We start from the raw sequence: 12,542 nt of genomic DNA on the forward strand, positions 1-12,542 counted from the left end.
AAAAAGACACTTTCCCTTTTTTTTCTGTCATGCAAACCAGACCGAAGTTGTGTGATGATTCTTTACGCATCAATAGATATAAACAAAAGTCATTTTTGCTTCAATTGAATCATTTTGAATTGAAAATTGATTCTGAATTGAATCAGAGACCCCAAACTCAAAATCAAATTGCGAAACAAAGATTCCCGCTCCTAATTTTGTCCTTTTATTGCACAATTTTTAGGACCAGTGTTCCAATTGTGCAATGCTCACACGTTCTCAGCAAACAAGAAACCTTCTGCTGCGCATATAACAAAATGCAGTTTAAACATAATAAATAATATCTAATATTAAACCTAATCTTACCTGATTAATTAGACCAATAATACTGTTTTCTGTACCATTTTGGAAAGTGACAGCGAGTAGTCCAGCCAATGACACGATAAGTTTCACTTACACTATTCATCCAATCATTCGCATTGACAGAAACGTTCCCTGCATATACACCCAGTGCAGGTTAGCTAGCAAACAGGTAAGAGACGCCAACGCTAACCCCTTTTCCTTGTGAAACGAACGAGCAGTGACACATTCACTCACCAAGCTGAAGTAAAAAATAAATGCGCTTCTTTTAAGATGGAATGGCTGTCGGAGTGTATGCAAATAGAAGAACGTACTAGCTGTCAATTGAGACCCATTTTGATAAATTAGAATAAATTAGTTTTGAAATGACCAAAAATGACAGTTTGATTGCTAATTGATTCCAATTATCTTAAAAGTAAATAATGTACTTGATTCTAAGTTGGCTTCATTTTTTTTCATTGGTTTGCACTCAGCAAGTAAGTCAGCGTTGGTGCTCTGTGTGCCAAGTTTTTGCCATGTCTTGGGTGAATTTGTTTTCATAATTATTTACTTTATTTTTGTTTATTATTATTATTTATAAGTATCAAGCCTTGAAGCCGTGTTTATATACTGCTTGGTTTTGTTGTTTTTTTTTAAAAAGGGCAATAAATACACGTTTGGCCAAACATGATGAATATTTGTGATTAATAATTGTGATTTCAATATTGACCAAAATAATTGTGATTATTATTTTGGACATCATCGTGCGGCCCTACTTCCAACTGTCCAAATCCTCAGAAATTCAGCCTGTTACCAGTAAATATTCACTCAGTCGTCCATGTAAACAAATTGATTGTTTTTGCAAAATTAGCCAGTGAAAAACATTTGCGATTTTCATGAATGGAACATGTTTTGAAATTTTCTGACATGATAACCAATCCCTTTCTGACTGTCATATTGAATAAAGGGATGTTGGTCTCTGTACCCTGAAGTTGGCTGTCAACCAGTTCAGGATAAGCAGCTCTAGAAATGGATGGACAAATTGAGGGAGTAAAGTAGATGTTTTTTTTTTTTTAAATCAGATCATTGATTATTAAAAAAAGAAAAGCAATCAAAAGATTATTGTTCTACTAAAATTATTAATTGCAGCCGCAATCATTAATGTTTGTTAAAAAAATATGATATAGCAATTAGTTGGCATCCGATTCAGGGATGTCTTGCTCAAGGACACTTGACATGATCTTGATGGTCGGGGGATCGAACCCACGGCCTTTTGGCTGGCAGACGACCACTCTACCACCGAGCCATGCCGCCCTCCCTTTATCATTAGAATATGATAACAGCCCATGCCCAATTGACAGTGAAATCAAATGATTCTATTCAGAATAGCACCACAATCAACAGTCTATATAATACGCATATGGTTGAAATGCCTCTTTGAAGAAAATAACGCACGTGTGTATGCTGCAGGTATCCTGGTGCTGCCATCCCGTACTGATATGATCAACCCTCCCGGATGGGGCCATCGCCTGCTTTTGGGTGGAACCCGAGGCGGAACCGTCCCCAGGACCCGTGGAGGACGTGGCGGAGGTACCAGGCGCCTCTGGGACCCCAACAATCCAGAGCAGAAACCGGCACTAGCCCCTTTGGTTAGTGGAAACCGACTGTCCGTCCCATCGGCCGCCTACCCGCAGTTGCACTTTCTGGACACAGACGATGAAATGGCGGGGCAGCAAGTGGCCACTTTGGCCTACTACAAGTTTCAGAAGTCGGACAATCCCTACTGCTGTCCTGCGCCAGCTGGCGGCCAGCGCTATGGCTTGCCTTTTGCATCCTTGCCCTACCAGGTGGGCAACGGTTCATACGTGCCGGCTCAACTGTACAGAGCTTACTCACCATCGGGTGGTGGCTTGATGGTGGAAGAGGCGGAGCAGCGGGCCAGGGGCGAGCTGGGGCGCATGCTGAGGGCAGCTGATGCCCAAGAAGTTCAGCTCAGCAACCTGCTATCTCGAGACAGACTAAGTGCAGACGGACTGGAGCGCATGGCTCAGCTCAGGTTGGTGCACTAGAAATCACCCTCGTCATTTTGACGGTCGTGCTTACGCCGACCTTTTACAGCAGAGGACCAGCTGAAAAAAACAACCCTATACCCAATGTTCAACACGCTAGTGCAGTGGTTTTCAAGCTTTTTCCAGTGACGTACTGCCTTTGAAATATATTTTCAGCAAAGTATCCCTTAAACAGTGCAAAGCATTTTTGGGTTAAAAAAAACTTAAAACATAATCATTTCTGATTTATTAGACTCTAGCACCTTTCAAACGTCATTTGTATTGCTCCACAAAAAGTAATCTACAAAGTGTTCTTTTTTGGGTCATAGAAGAGATCTGTTTTCAAAAAATTTGTCCACAAAAAAGAATCAACAAAGTGTCAGACATGTTCTCAAAATAAATACCGTATTTTCCGCACTATAAGGCGTACGGGATTATAAGGCGGACCATCAATGAATGGCCGAGTTTCTAAAAAATTCCATATACTGTATAAGGCGCAAGGATTATAAGGCGCACATAGAGTTGAAACCTTAGTACTGGCTGGAGTTGCATTATGCATCCACTAGATAGAGTTGCGTTATGCAGCCACTAGATGGTGCTTTACTAAAGGAAATGTATTAAAAACAGCAAAGTCATCAAACTTTAGTAATAGAATATAAACTTTATTCATACAATATAAGTGTTGTATTTATATTATACTAAGAAATATTTTTTATTAAAAAAAATCAGATTAAACAGAATGTGTTCTTGGTAATTGCTATTTAACTACTAAACAGGAGCCGCAGAGCGCAGAATAGATCCTGATCAAGCCATGCACTTGTGAACGTGTTGCGCCGCAATCCTTTTGATTTTCCCCTCGGCATGCATTATATATATTTTTGACCAGCTATTCCGTTATGGAGCACAAAGAAGTTAGGAATAAGCGAAAGTCGGGGAAATTTAACTGCAGGCGAGTATAAACGACAGACATGCAACCATATGAGTTTAGATCCAAGCGCGGGTGAAGGCGTGGCGCCGCTGTCTTTTTATTTTTTTCCTCTGCATGCATTAAATATTTTCAACCCACTATTTCTATGGAGCACAAAGAACTTATGAATAAACTAACGTCAGGGAAATTTAAACGACATACATGCAACGATATGAGTTTGGAGCCAAGCACGGGTGAAGGCGTGGCACCGCTTTTTAATTTTTTCCTTTACATGCATTAAATATTTTCAACCCGCTATTTATATGGAACACAAAGAAGTAACGAAAAAAGTCAGGGAAATTTAAACGACAAACATGCAACGGTATGAGTTTGGAGCCAAACGCGGGTGAAGGTGTGGCGCCGCTTTCTTTTTAATTTTTTCCTCGGCGTGCATTACATATTTTTGACCCGCTATTTCTATGGATCACAAAGAAGTTGGGAATAAATGAAAGTCAGGGAATTTAAATGACAAACATGCAACGGTATGAGTTTGGAGCCAAGCACGAGTGAAGGTGTGGAGCCACTGTCTTTTTAATTTTTTCCTCGGTGTGCATTACATATTTTTGACCTGCTATTCCGATACATATAAATTATATTTGGCACATTGCTCATTTCTTTTATATTAAATATGTTACATATGAGTATTAAATAATATAAATATAATAAATTAATATGTTAATTCAATTAATATTAAATAAATCAAATATATTCTTATTAAATATAGTGGGTTTTTTTTGTTTTTTAGCCAACATTTCTAACCAGGAAGTGAAACGTCTCATTGACTGAAGCCGCACATCTCAGTCTGTGGCTACCGCACACCTCTCATGATGTAGTTCGAAAGCTGTCAGGCCATGAATTATCCATCTATTCATCGTCTTGCCTGCTTATTTTCATGAGGGTAGTGGGGTGCTGGAGCCTATCCCAGCAGAGTGAATGAAGCAGCCAAAAACGGGCTTCTTATTGACAAAATGAAATGGAAAGCTAAAGAAGTAAAACTTGTCATGTGACCGCAGACACTAAACACCTGTTCCTCCTAACAAATTGATCGACAGTTGTGGGTATCACAACTCATAAACAACAGTTAAACCCACAGGTAAATTACACTGAAAAAGTGTACCGGAGATTAATTTAAAAATAGTGAATTAATTCGTAACAGCCACTTATCATGCTCCAATCAATTTGAAAATATTCAATTGATCTTACTCCAGTGGAATATTTTTTAACTGATTGGACCTTGAATATTAGCTGTGCTGGATTACCGTATTTTCTGCCCTATAAGGCACACCGGATTATAAGGCGCACCATCAATGAATGGCCGAGTTTCTAAAAATGTCATATATACATAGAGTTGAAACCATAGTATTGGCTGGTGTTGCATTATGCATCCACTAGATAAAGTTGGGTTATGCAGCCACTAGATTGTGCTTCACTAAAGGAAATGTATTAAAAACAATCAGCAAACTATTCAAAATGTATTTATAGAATATAAACTTTATTCATACAATATAAGCGTTGTATGGATATTATACTAAGGAATATTTGTTATTAAAAAAAAAAATCAGATAAATCCGAGAATGCGTTCTTGGTAATTGCTATTTAACTACTAAACAGGAGCCGCAGAGCGCAGAATAGATCCAGATCAAACCATGCACTCGGGAACGCGTGGCGCCGCAATCCTTTTGATTTTCCCCTCGGCATGCATTATATATTTTTGACCCAGTATTTCGATATGGAGCACAAAGAAGTTATGAATAAACGAATGTCATGGAAATTTAAACGACAGACATGCAACGGTATGAGTGAGGAGCCAAGCGCAGGTGAAGGCATGGCGCCGCAATATTTTAAATTTTTTCCTCGGCATGCATTATATATTTTTGACCTGCTATTCCGCTATGGAGCAGCAAGAAGTTAGAAATAAATGAATGACGGGGAAATTTAAACGATAAACATGAAAAAGTATGAGTGAAGAGTCAAGCGCAGGTGAACACGCGGTGCCGCCGTCTTTTTAATTTTTCCTCAGCATGCATTACATAATTTTGACCTGCAATTCCGATATGGAGCAGCAAGAAGTTACGAAAAAACAAAAATTCAAACGACCAACATGGGAACGAAAGACACCGAAAGACAGGGAAAATTGAAAAGAATTGAAAGAAAGAATTGAAAGTTTAAAAAGTTTTAAAAATTCCATGGTACTGGCCCTTTCAAGTGTGGAACAATTTTACGTCACTGAGTTAAAAAAAAAAAATCAAGAACATTTGATATGCCCATGTGCAAATTAAGAAAAAATGATTTTTTTCTTTGGGTTTTGGGTCATTTGCCTTACCTCATAAAAGTTTGAAAATTGTAAGTAAATATTTTGTTATATTATTATATTATGTTTGCTTGCATTTTTCTTTCCCCATTTTGTGACAGGGTATGCACAAGAATAATGGGGGAATAAAGATATTGGGAATTGAAATTTCATTTGAATATATTAATGAGCAAAATTGAATATACTATATTTGCAAGTAGTTTTAAATGCATTTAAATGGCTGGTGGGCAGTATGACCCCCCCAAAAAAATACTCTTGATTGTTTCAACACATTTGCAACTTAAAATTATTTACGCTTGGTTGGTGTACTGTTGACTTGTCAGGGCAGAGCTGCTGGGTGTGTATGAGCGCGTGGTCCTGAGCGACATTGAGCTGGCTGATTCCCAGAGTGTGGACCAGGCGCTGTGGAAGAATGTCTTCTACCAGGTCATTGAACGCTTTCGCCAGCTGCTCAAGGACCCTGCCTCTGACGATGATCCACCGCACATTCGCAACGTACTGCTCACATTGCTGGACGAGGTCAAGTGCAGTGCAACACCGCCTTCGGGGGGTAAAAAAAAAAAAAAATGCTGTTTTTGCTGACCTGGCTATGCATGTTTGTGTGATTTGTTTCCAGGGAGCACACTTCTTTGATGCTCTACTCCAGAAGTTGCAAACTGTCTACCAGTTTAAACTTGAAGACTACATGGATGGCATGGCCATCAGGGCACGGCCGCTGCGCAAAACGGTATGCAAGTCATTTAAATCAGCACTGAACTATGAACTAAGTCTGCACAGAACAAAGCTCAAAGATGAAACTAGCATTAAACTATTGTTTTTTGTTAATGATTTGGAATCATTTAAAGCAGGGGTCACCAACTTTTATGAAGCCGAGAGCTACTTCTTTGGTACTGAGTAATACCAAGTGCTACCAGTTTATGTGAAGACCCTGATCATGTTATTGATTTCTCACAATACTTAAACAGATGTAGTAAATATGTAAATCAAATGTAATTTGTAATGTATATGTCATATGTGCATAATCGTTAGTAAAATTCCTAGAAAATCACAAAGTTCTATCACTTGTCAACTATTTGTAGAATAGGACTGCGGGCTACTCATGTAATCCTCGGGGGGGCTACCCAGTGCCTGCGGGCACCACATTGGTGACCACTGATTTAAAGTATGTAAAGATGTCATGTTGGAAAGCTTTGACCAAGACCGCTTTTGTGCTCCCTTAGGTCAAGTATGCTCTGATCAGTGCTCAGCGCTGTCTGATATGTCAAGGAGACATCGCTCGCTATCGGGAACAAGCCAGTGACTCGGCCAACTATGGAAAAGCCCGCAGGTATCTAGAGAATTTGTGGTAAAGGATGAGAATTGTCCTGTTTTTTTTTTCTGCGCACTGTGATCTCCCAGCAAGCCAAAAAAAACAAAAAACACTTCACTTGAGTGACGGTACAGAGACATCATGACACCCATGTAAAGTTGAAATGTCTTTTTTTTTTGGGGGGGGGGGGGGGGGGGGGGGGGGGAAGCACGAGATGCCACTATAGAGCCACTAAAGATGACAGTCGTCTGTTCGGATTTATGTATATCATATTTGCATTAATGAATGATATACATGTATTCACTTTTGTTTAATGACATCAACCACAAAGTTTTGAGGGATTTTCCTTTCCTTTCATGTTTCTTTTTTTATGCGGCATATGCAAGAAGCCTGCTAACCTGTGTTCGGTGGTGAGTCATTTGAATTTATGCAAATAAAGATTAAGAAAGTTATATTTGATCTGAAAAGTTCTGGGTTTAACTTTTGCCCAGCCCTTTTATCGTGAATGCTCACAATAGGATACGACTAGAAGACTGGATAGTCTCAGTTGAAAGATTCAATAGATCGCAGAAAGATGGAGACACGGCTGTGCAGGAGAAAGTTCAATCCATTCCAAAACTGTCCCAAATGTTTATTGTCCCCTAACCAGCATTTTTGAATTTTAGGATTGTGCTATGCCCTGGGTGTCTTGATTTATTACACTTTGGAACTACACTAGTAGCGTTATTTATAGACATATTTTCATCTGCATCTTCTGAAGATAGCGCGTGTCACAATTTGTTTTACTCCAGCTTGTCTGCTGGAAAATTGCATCACTAAAGACAATGTACCTCTGTATAAAACCTAAAAAATAAAGGTAGCATTCTGCTGAGGAGTCACGATAACATATCAATAGATTGGCTCCAATTCACTTGCTCTTAATTTGAAAGCAGGAATGTACTATTCCTGTTGCGGTATCAAAAAGCATATTAGATTTGGTGGTAGTTGAAGAAACCCTGTTAAAATCTCACGAACCCCCTGATAACGAGTTTTGGCTCACAGTTTTTTTGTCACCAACAATGTTTTCACACACACACTCAAGGTAGACGGACGTAGCCATATTTTTTTTGTGTGGCCAGAGGGGAATTGTCATAGTTTTACTAATTTCCACAGAAAGCATAAATTGGGTTCGCAAACAGAATCTCGTAAGAGACAAGATTTGTAAATGTTTTTCTTGTGCTGGATTTATTGAACACCTTTAAATTCGATTTGTTTTAGTTGGTACTTGAAAGCACAGCAGATTGCCCCCAAGAATGGCCGGCCATACAACCAGCTGGCTCTGCTGGCAGTGTACACCGTGAGTGAGCAAACGACACATTTCGGTGCACCTCATCATCTTTGCCTTAGCGTTCATTCCCCTTTCGCAGAAACGCAAGCTGGACGCCGTGTATTACTACATGCGCAGCCTGGCGGCATCCAATCCTATTCTGACTGCCAGGGAGAGCTTGATGAGTCTGTTCGAGGAGGCCAAGCGCAAAATTGAGCAGCTGGACCTGCGCAGCAGCCAGGACGAGCAGGACGGTGGCTCCAAGGGACCCGCTGTCAGGGGTTGTGCCGGCTCCGAGGAAGGGGCTCGCTCTGAGGTCTGGGTTCACCCTAGCCAACACACGGCCGACTCTGAACAGGATGCAGAGCTCAGTGGGCTCAGTGCCAGCGACGTAAGACATCAAATCTCATACAGAAGATGTCAATATCAATCTGAATCTTTATCCTTCCATCATCAGAGTCACACATGTGCATATACAGTGGGCCCTCGTGTTACGAACTTAATCCGTTCAGCGGCTATGCTCATATCTCGAATTGCTCGTATGACGGGCAATCCAAACCTATGTTAATAAGTGAATGCGTGCAACGCGTGCAAAAACCTTAGGTAAAAACATCAGGACTTTATACACATATTAAAAATTAGTAACATAATCTACAGTACAGTTAAATTAAACAACATAAATATACAAAGGAAAAATGACATTTACCTTTGGGGCGACATGACTTGAACTGGGTGGAGGCGGAGGAGAGCAGAGACAAACCCGCAGAATTTATTTATTCATTAAACGAGAACTTTTCTCAAACGAGAACATATCACTGCCGATTTTCTTCTCTTTAATCCATAATAGAAGAAGCCTCTCCATTTTGTTGTTGACCGAGGTCCGTGCCCTGGCAAGGAAAGTCTTGCCCTTAGAAGATTGCCGAGCGGTTATGGCCATACTCACTAGCAAGGATAACTATGCGTGCGCCTCCTTCGTATTTTTGTTATTATCTCCTGCTTCGTTTCTATTCTCATCATCTCATCATCCCCTTACTTCTTCTTTTCCTTTACCGCCACTTGCAATTTTAGAAGCCATGTCTAACAGATAAAGTTTGCAAAGTCTTCACAACACACCGACCAGCTGTGCCATCAAGCTAGATGAAGGCGTTCGGCCAATAGCATATCGGCATTTCTGTGATTGACGTGACGCCGACCAATAGCATATCGCCATCTCCGTGACTGAAACCGTGACTGTGACCTTAATCGACCAATAGCATACAGTATCGGCATCTCCATGACTGAGACCGTGACTGTGACCTTATAAGACCAATATATCGGCGTTTCCGTGACTTGCGAGAATAGTTATTTTTGTTGATGCAGCAAAGCGAAAAAAAAAGTGCGGACACACTGACCGGCATGTTGGATTGTTCGTAAGACGAAAGGTTTGTGTGTAAGGGGGACAAAAAACGCCGCCGTCCACGTTCGTAAGATGAAAAATTCGTAAAACAGGTAGTTCGTAAACCGGGGGCCCACTGTTGATATACAGCTCTGTTTGACTTAGTTCAGGGGTGTCCAAGTCAAATGGACAGGGGGGCTATAAATGTACTCCAAGCCGAGGGCCGGACTGATTAAAATTTTGATTTAATTTTTTTTTAAAAGTGAAAAAATGCACATTCAAGATTCAAGAGTTTTATTGTCATATGCATGCACACAATGAAAGGCTTATTCTATTCAATTCCCTGATCAGACTACATTCTATAATCGAGCAAATAAGTAAGGCAATAAAACAAAAATAAAAAAACAGTAATAGGGCAATAAGGGCAGTAATAATAAACCACTAATAAATTAATAGATTTACATTCTGAGCATATCATGGAGTAAAATATTATGTATTTAGCAGCTTTCCTGCACTGTGCGGGGTTGTAAGGTGCATTTGTGCCTGCGGTAAAATGACTGGTGATAAGGCAGATTAGTGTGTGAGGTACAGGGTGACCCAAAAAAAAAAAAAAACGGCCCCAACCCAAATTAGGCCCCGTTTCTTAGTGTTTTGTCCGAATGAAATGAAACTTTGGTCAGAACTAGTTTATTATATTCAAAACATCACATCAAAACACTAGGGTCTTTTGCCTTTTTTTCTCCGTTCTACAGCATATGTTGTAGATGGCCTCCAATTAGCTCCGTGCATTTCTGTGCATTTCTCATTTTACTGTGCTAAGCTAACGATAGCGCAGCATTGTCAGCTCAATATTTAGCACAGTCTGACACACCACTGCGAGATTGCGACATTGAAAACTTTTGGCGCCGCCTCTGGCCGCTGTTGATATTACATATATTACATACATAGTGAGAAGGATAATGTGACTAGTGCACCTAATTGAACCTACTGAAAACCTAACAAATATGTTATTATATGATTGGATATGAAGCAATGTTTTCTCATGGCTCTGTCAGTCAATTTCCTGACACGGTCATCTGTGAACAATCCAATGCTTTGGTTCCCCTTGTAGATCATCTAAACTTTTTTTAGATGTCGCACACTAAATTTGTTATAGGTTTCAGCAACATCAAAGATGCAATGTCCCTACAGCACAAGCTAAAACATCAAAGCCATACAGCACTCTTGGAAATGCTAATTTCACAACACCAAGTTCCCCATACAATATATATCAACTGTAAACATAAAGGACATTCAATGATGTAGGGTTAACCAACGCAGCTAAGTCTGCTAAATCATACACACAGCTCCCTTGTAACATTACTTTTACACACCAATTACATTTCTCTTGGTTGTGCAAGTTAAAAAATTAAAGACACAACTTGTAATACAAGCTAAAACACTGAAGATGTGAGTTTCAACCACAAGTAAGCAAGCCACCTGCACGGACATGTACAACTCCCTTGGTAACCTCACTGCAAACGTCAATGGTGGGTGCTTTTCAATGACTGACCATTTATCATCCTGCTTTTCAGCTCAACAAAAGATTCATCCTTACTTTTCTTCATGCACACGGGAAGCTCTTCACCAAAGTGGGGTGAGTTTTTACTTGAATCAAGTCCTCTGGCTCGACTTGTGCGAGACATGTCTTGTCTGACACTTTTGCAAAAAAAAAGTTCCTCTTGGCGCAAACACAAACTCTCACACACAGGATGGAGTTGTACCCGAGAGTGTCCCGACAGGTTGTGCAGGAGTTCCGCGCACTGCTCCAACATGGTCCGTCGCTCCTGGGCAGCACACAGCTATTGCAGATTGTCACTATCAACATGTTCACCATACACAACGCCCTCACTCGAGGTAACGCACGCACCCTTGTACCCATATGAAGGTGTGTGACACACTTATGTCATCCATTGGTGCATCATGTGGCATTGAAGAAGAAGGAGGAGGAGAGTGTCGCTCGATGCTGCAGGAGCAGAGCACGGCCCTAGGCCTGGCCATGTTTGCGCTGATGGTGCAACGCTGCACGCAGATACTCACTGACAGCCTTGAAGGTACTACTTTTGAGATCACTTTCAAGTTTTTTGTGAACCTCAACTTCTGCTTTTGGCTTTTAAACCTGTATACTGCATCCTATTATCTCACTCAAACTACCTTCATGTCCTCTTTCATTATAGCTATAAACCTCCTCTTTGGTCTTCTTCTAGACCTCCTACAGAGCCGTTCAAAATTCAGCATCCTTCCACCTATATATTCAGTATCTCTTCTCAGGACATGTCTGAATCAGTCTGGCCTCTCCTTTTTTTTTTTAATGAATGATAGAAACATACATTACAGAGTCAGCAACATAGTACAATATTAATGGACATAATACAGAAATAATATAAAAAAATACAAAATAAGTGAAAAGAAATTAAACATGGTCTGGGGTTGTATTAAATAATTCCCCTAAATATAACAAAGTACATTCACTTTTTTTGTTTGCTATTACAGTTGATATGTCAATGTACATTTCAAAGTCAATTAAAAATAATTTAAAATTAGGAAAGGTCTTCGAAAATTTGGCCTTGTGAATGTGAAATTTACCAATTATTACAATAAGGTTAGTCATATAACTCAGTGGTCCCCAACCCCCGGTCCGCGGACCTGTCCGTGGAGCAACTGGTACCGGGCCGAGTGGGCTGCACCCGAAATAATGTTTTGGAGATGATTTAGTTTATTGCTGCGTGCACACCGAACGCGAACAAGGCGAAAAAGCGGAGAGTTTTGTATTGTAGTCAGTGGACGCGAATGGAGCGACGCGAATGGCCGCACGCGGTCGCGAGAAGCGAAATTTCGCCTTTGGCGTGAAGTTAATTTTTTTTTACTT

General features: G+C 40.3%; 1 protein-coding gene across 1 annotated transcript in view; it reads left to right on the forward strand.

The window, feature by feature from the left end:
* smg6 (SMG6 nonsense mediated mRNA decay factor) overlaps positions 1 to 12,542 on the forward strand; it is a 42,305-nt gene that overhangs the window by 5,483 nt on the left and 24,280 nt on the right. Inside the window, exons 3-11 of the mRNA XM_088441506.1 lie at positions 1,789 to 2,374; positions 5,968 to 6,163; positions 6,261 to 6,371; positions 6,865 to 6,971; positions 8,211 to 8,289; positions 8,360 to 8,650; positions 11,209 to 11,270; positions 11,385 to 11,530; positions 11,611 to 11,727. Coding sequence (XP_088297632.1) covers positions 1,789 to 2,374; positions 5,968 to 6,163; positions 6,261 to 6,371; positions 6,865 to 6,971; positions 8,211 to 8,289; positions 8,360 to 8,650; positions 11,209 to 11,270; positions 11,385 to 11,530; positions 11,611 to 11,727 — 1,695 coding nt within the window. The remainder of the gene's footprint in view (positions 1 to 1,788; positions 2,375 to 5,967; positions 6,164 to 6,260; positions 6,372 to 6,864; positions 6,972 to 8,210; positions 8,290 to 8,359; positions 8,651 to 11,208; positions 11,271 to 11,384; positions 11,531 to 11,610; positions 11,728 to 12,542) is intronic.

This window comes from Hippichthys cyanospilos, chromosome 18 (genome assembly GCF_059441005.1).
Source record: "Hippichthys cyanospilos isolate Australia breed blue-spotted pipefish chromosome 18, RoL_Hcya_1.0, whole genome shotgun sequence".
Lineage (NCBI taxonomy): Eukaryota > Metazoa > Chordata > Actinopteri > Syngnathiformes > Syngnathidae > Hippichthys > Hippichthys cyanospilos.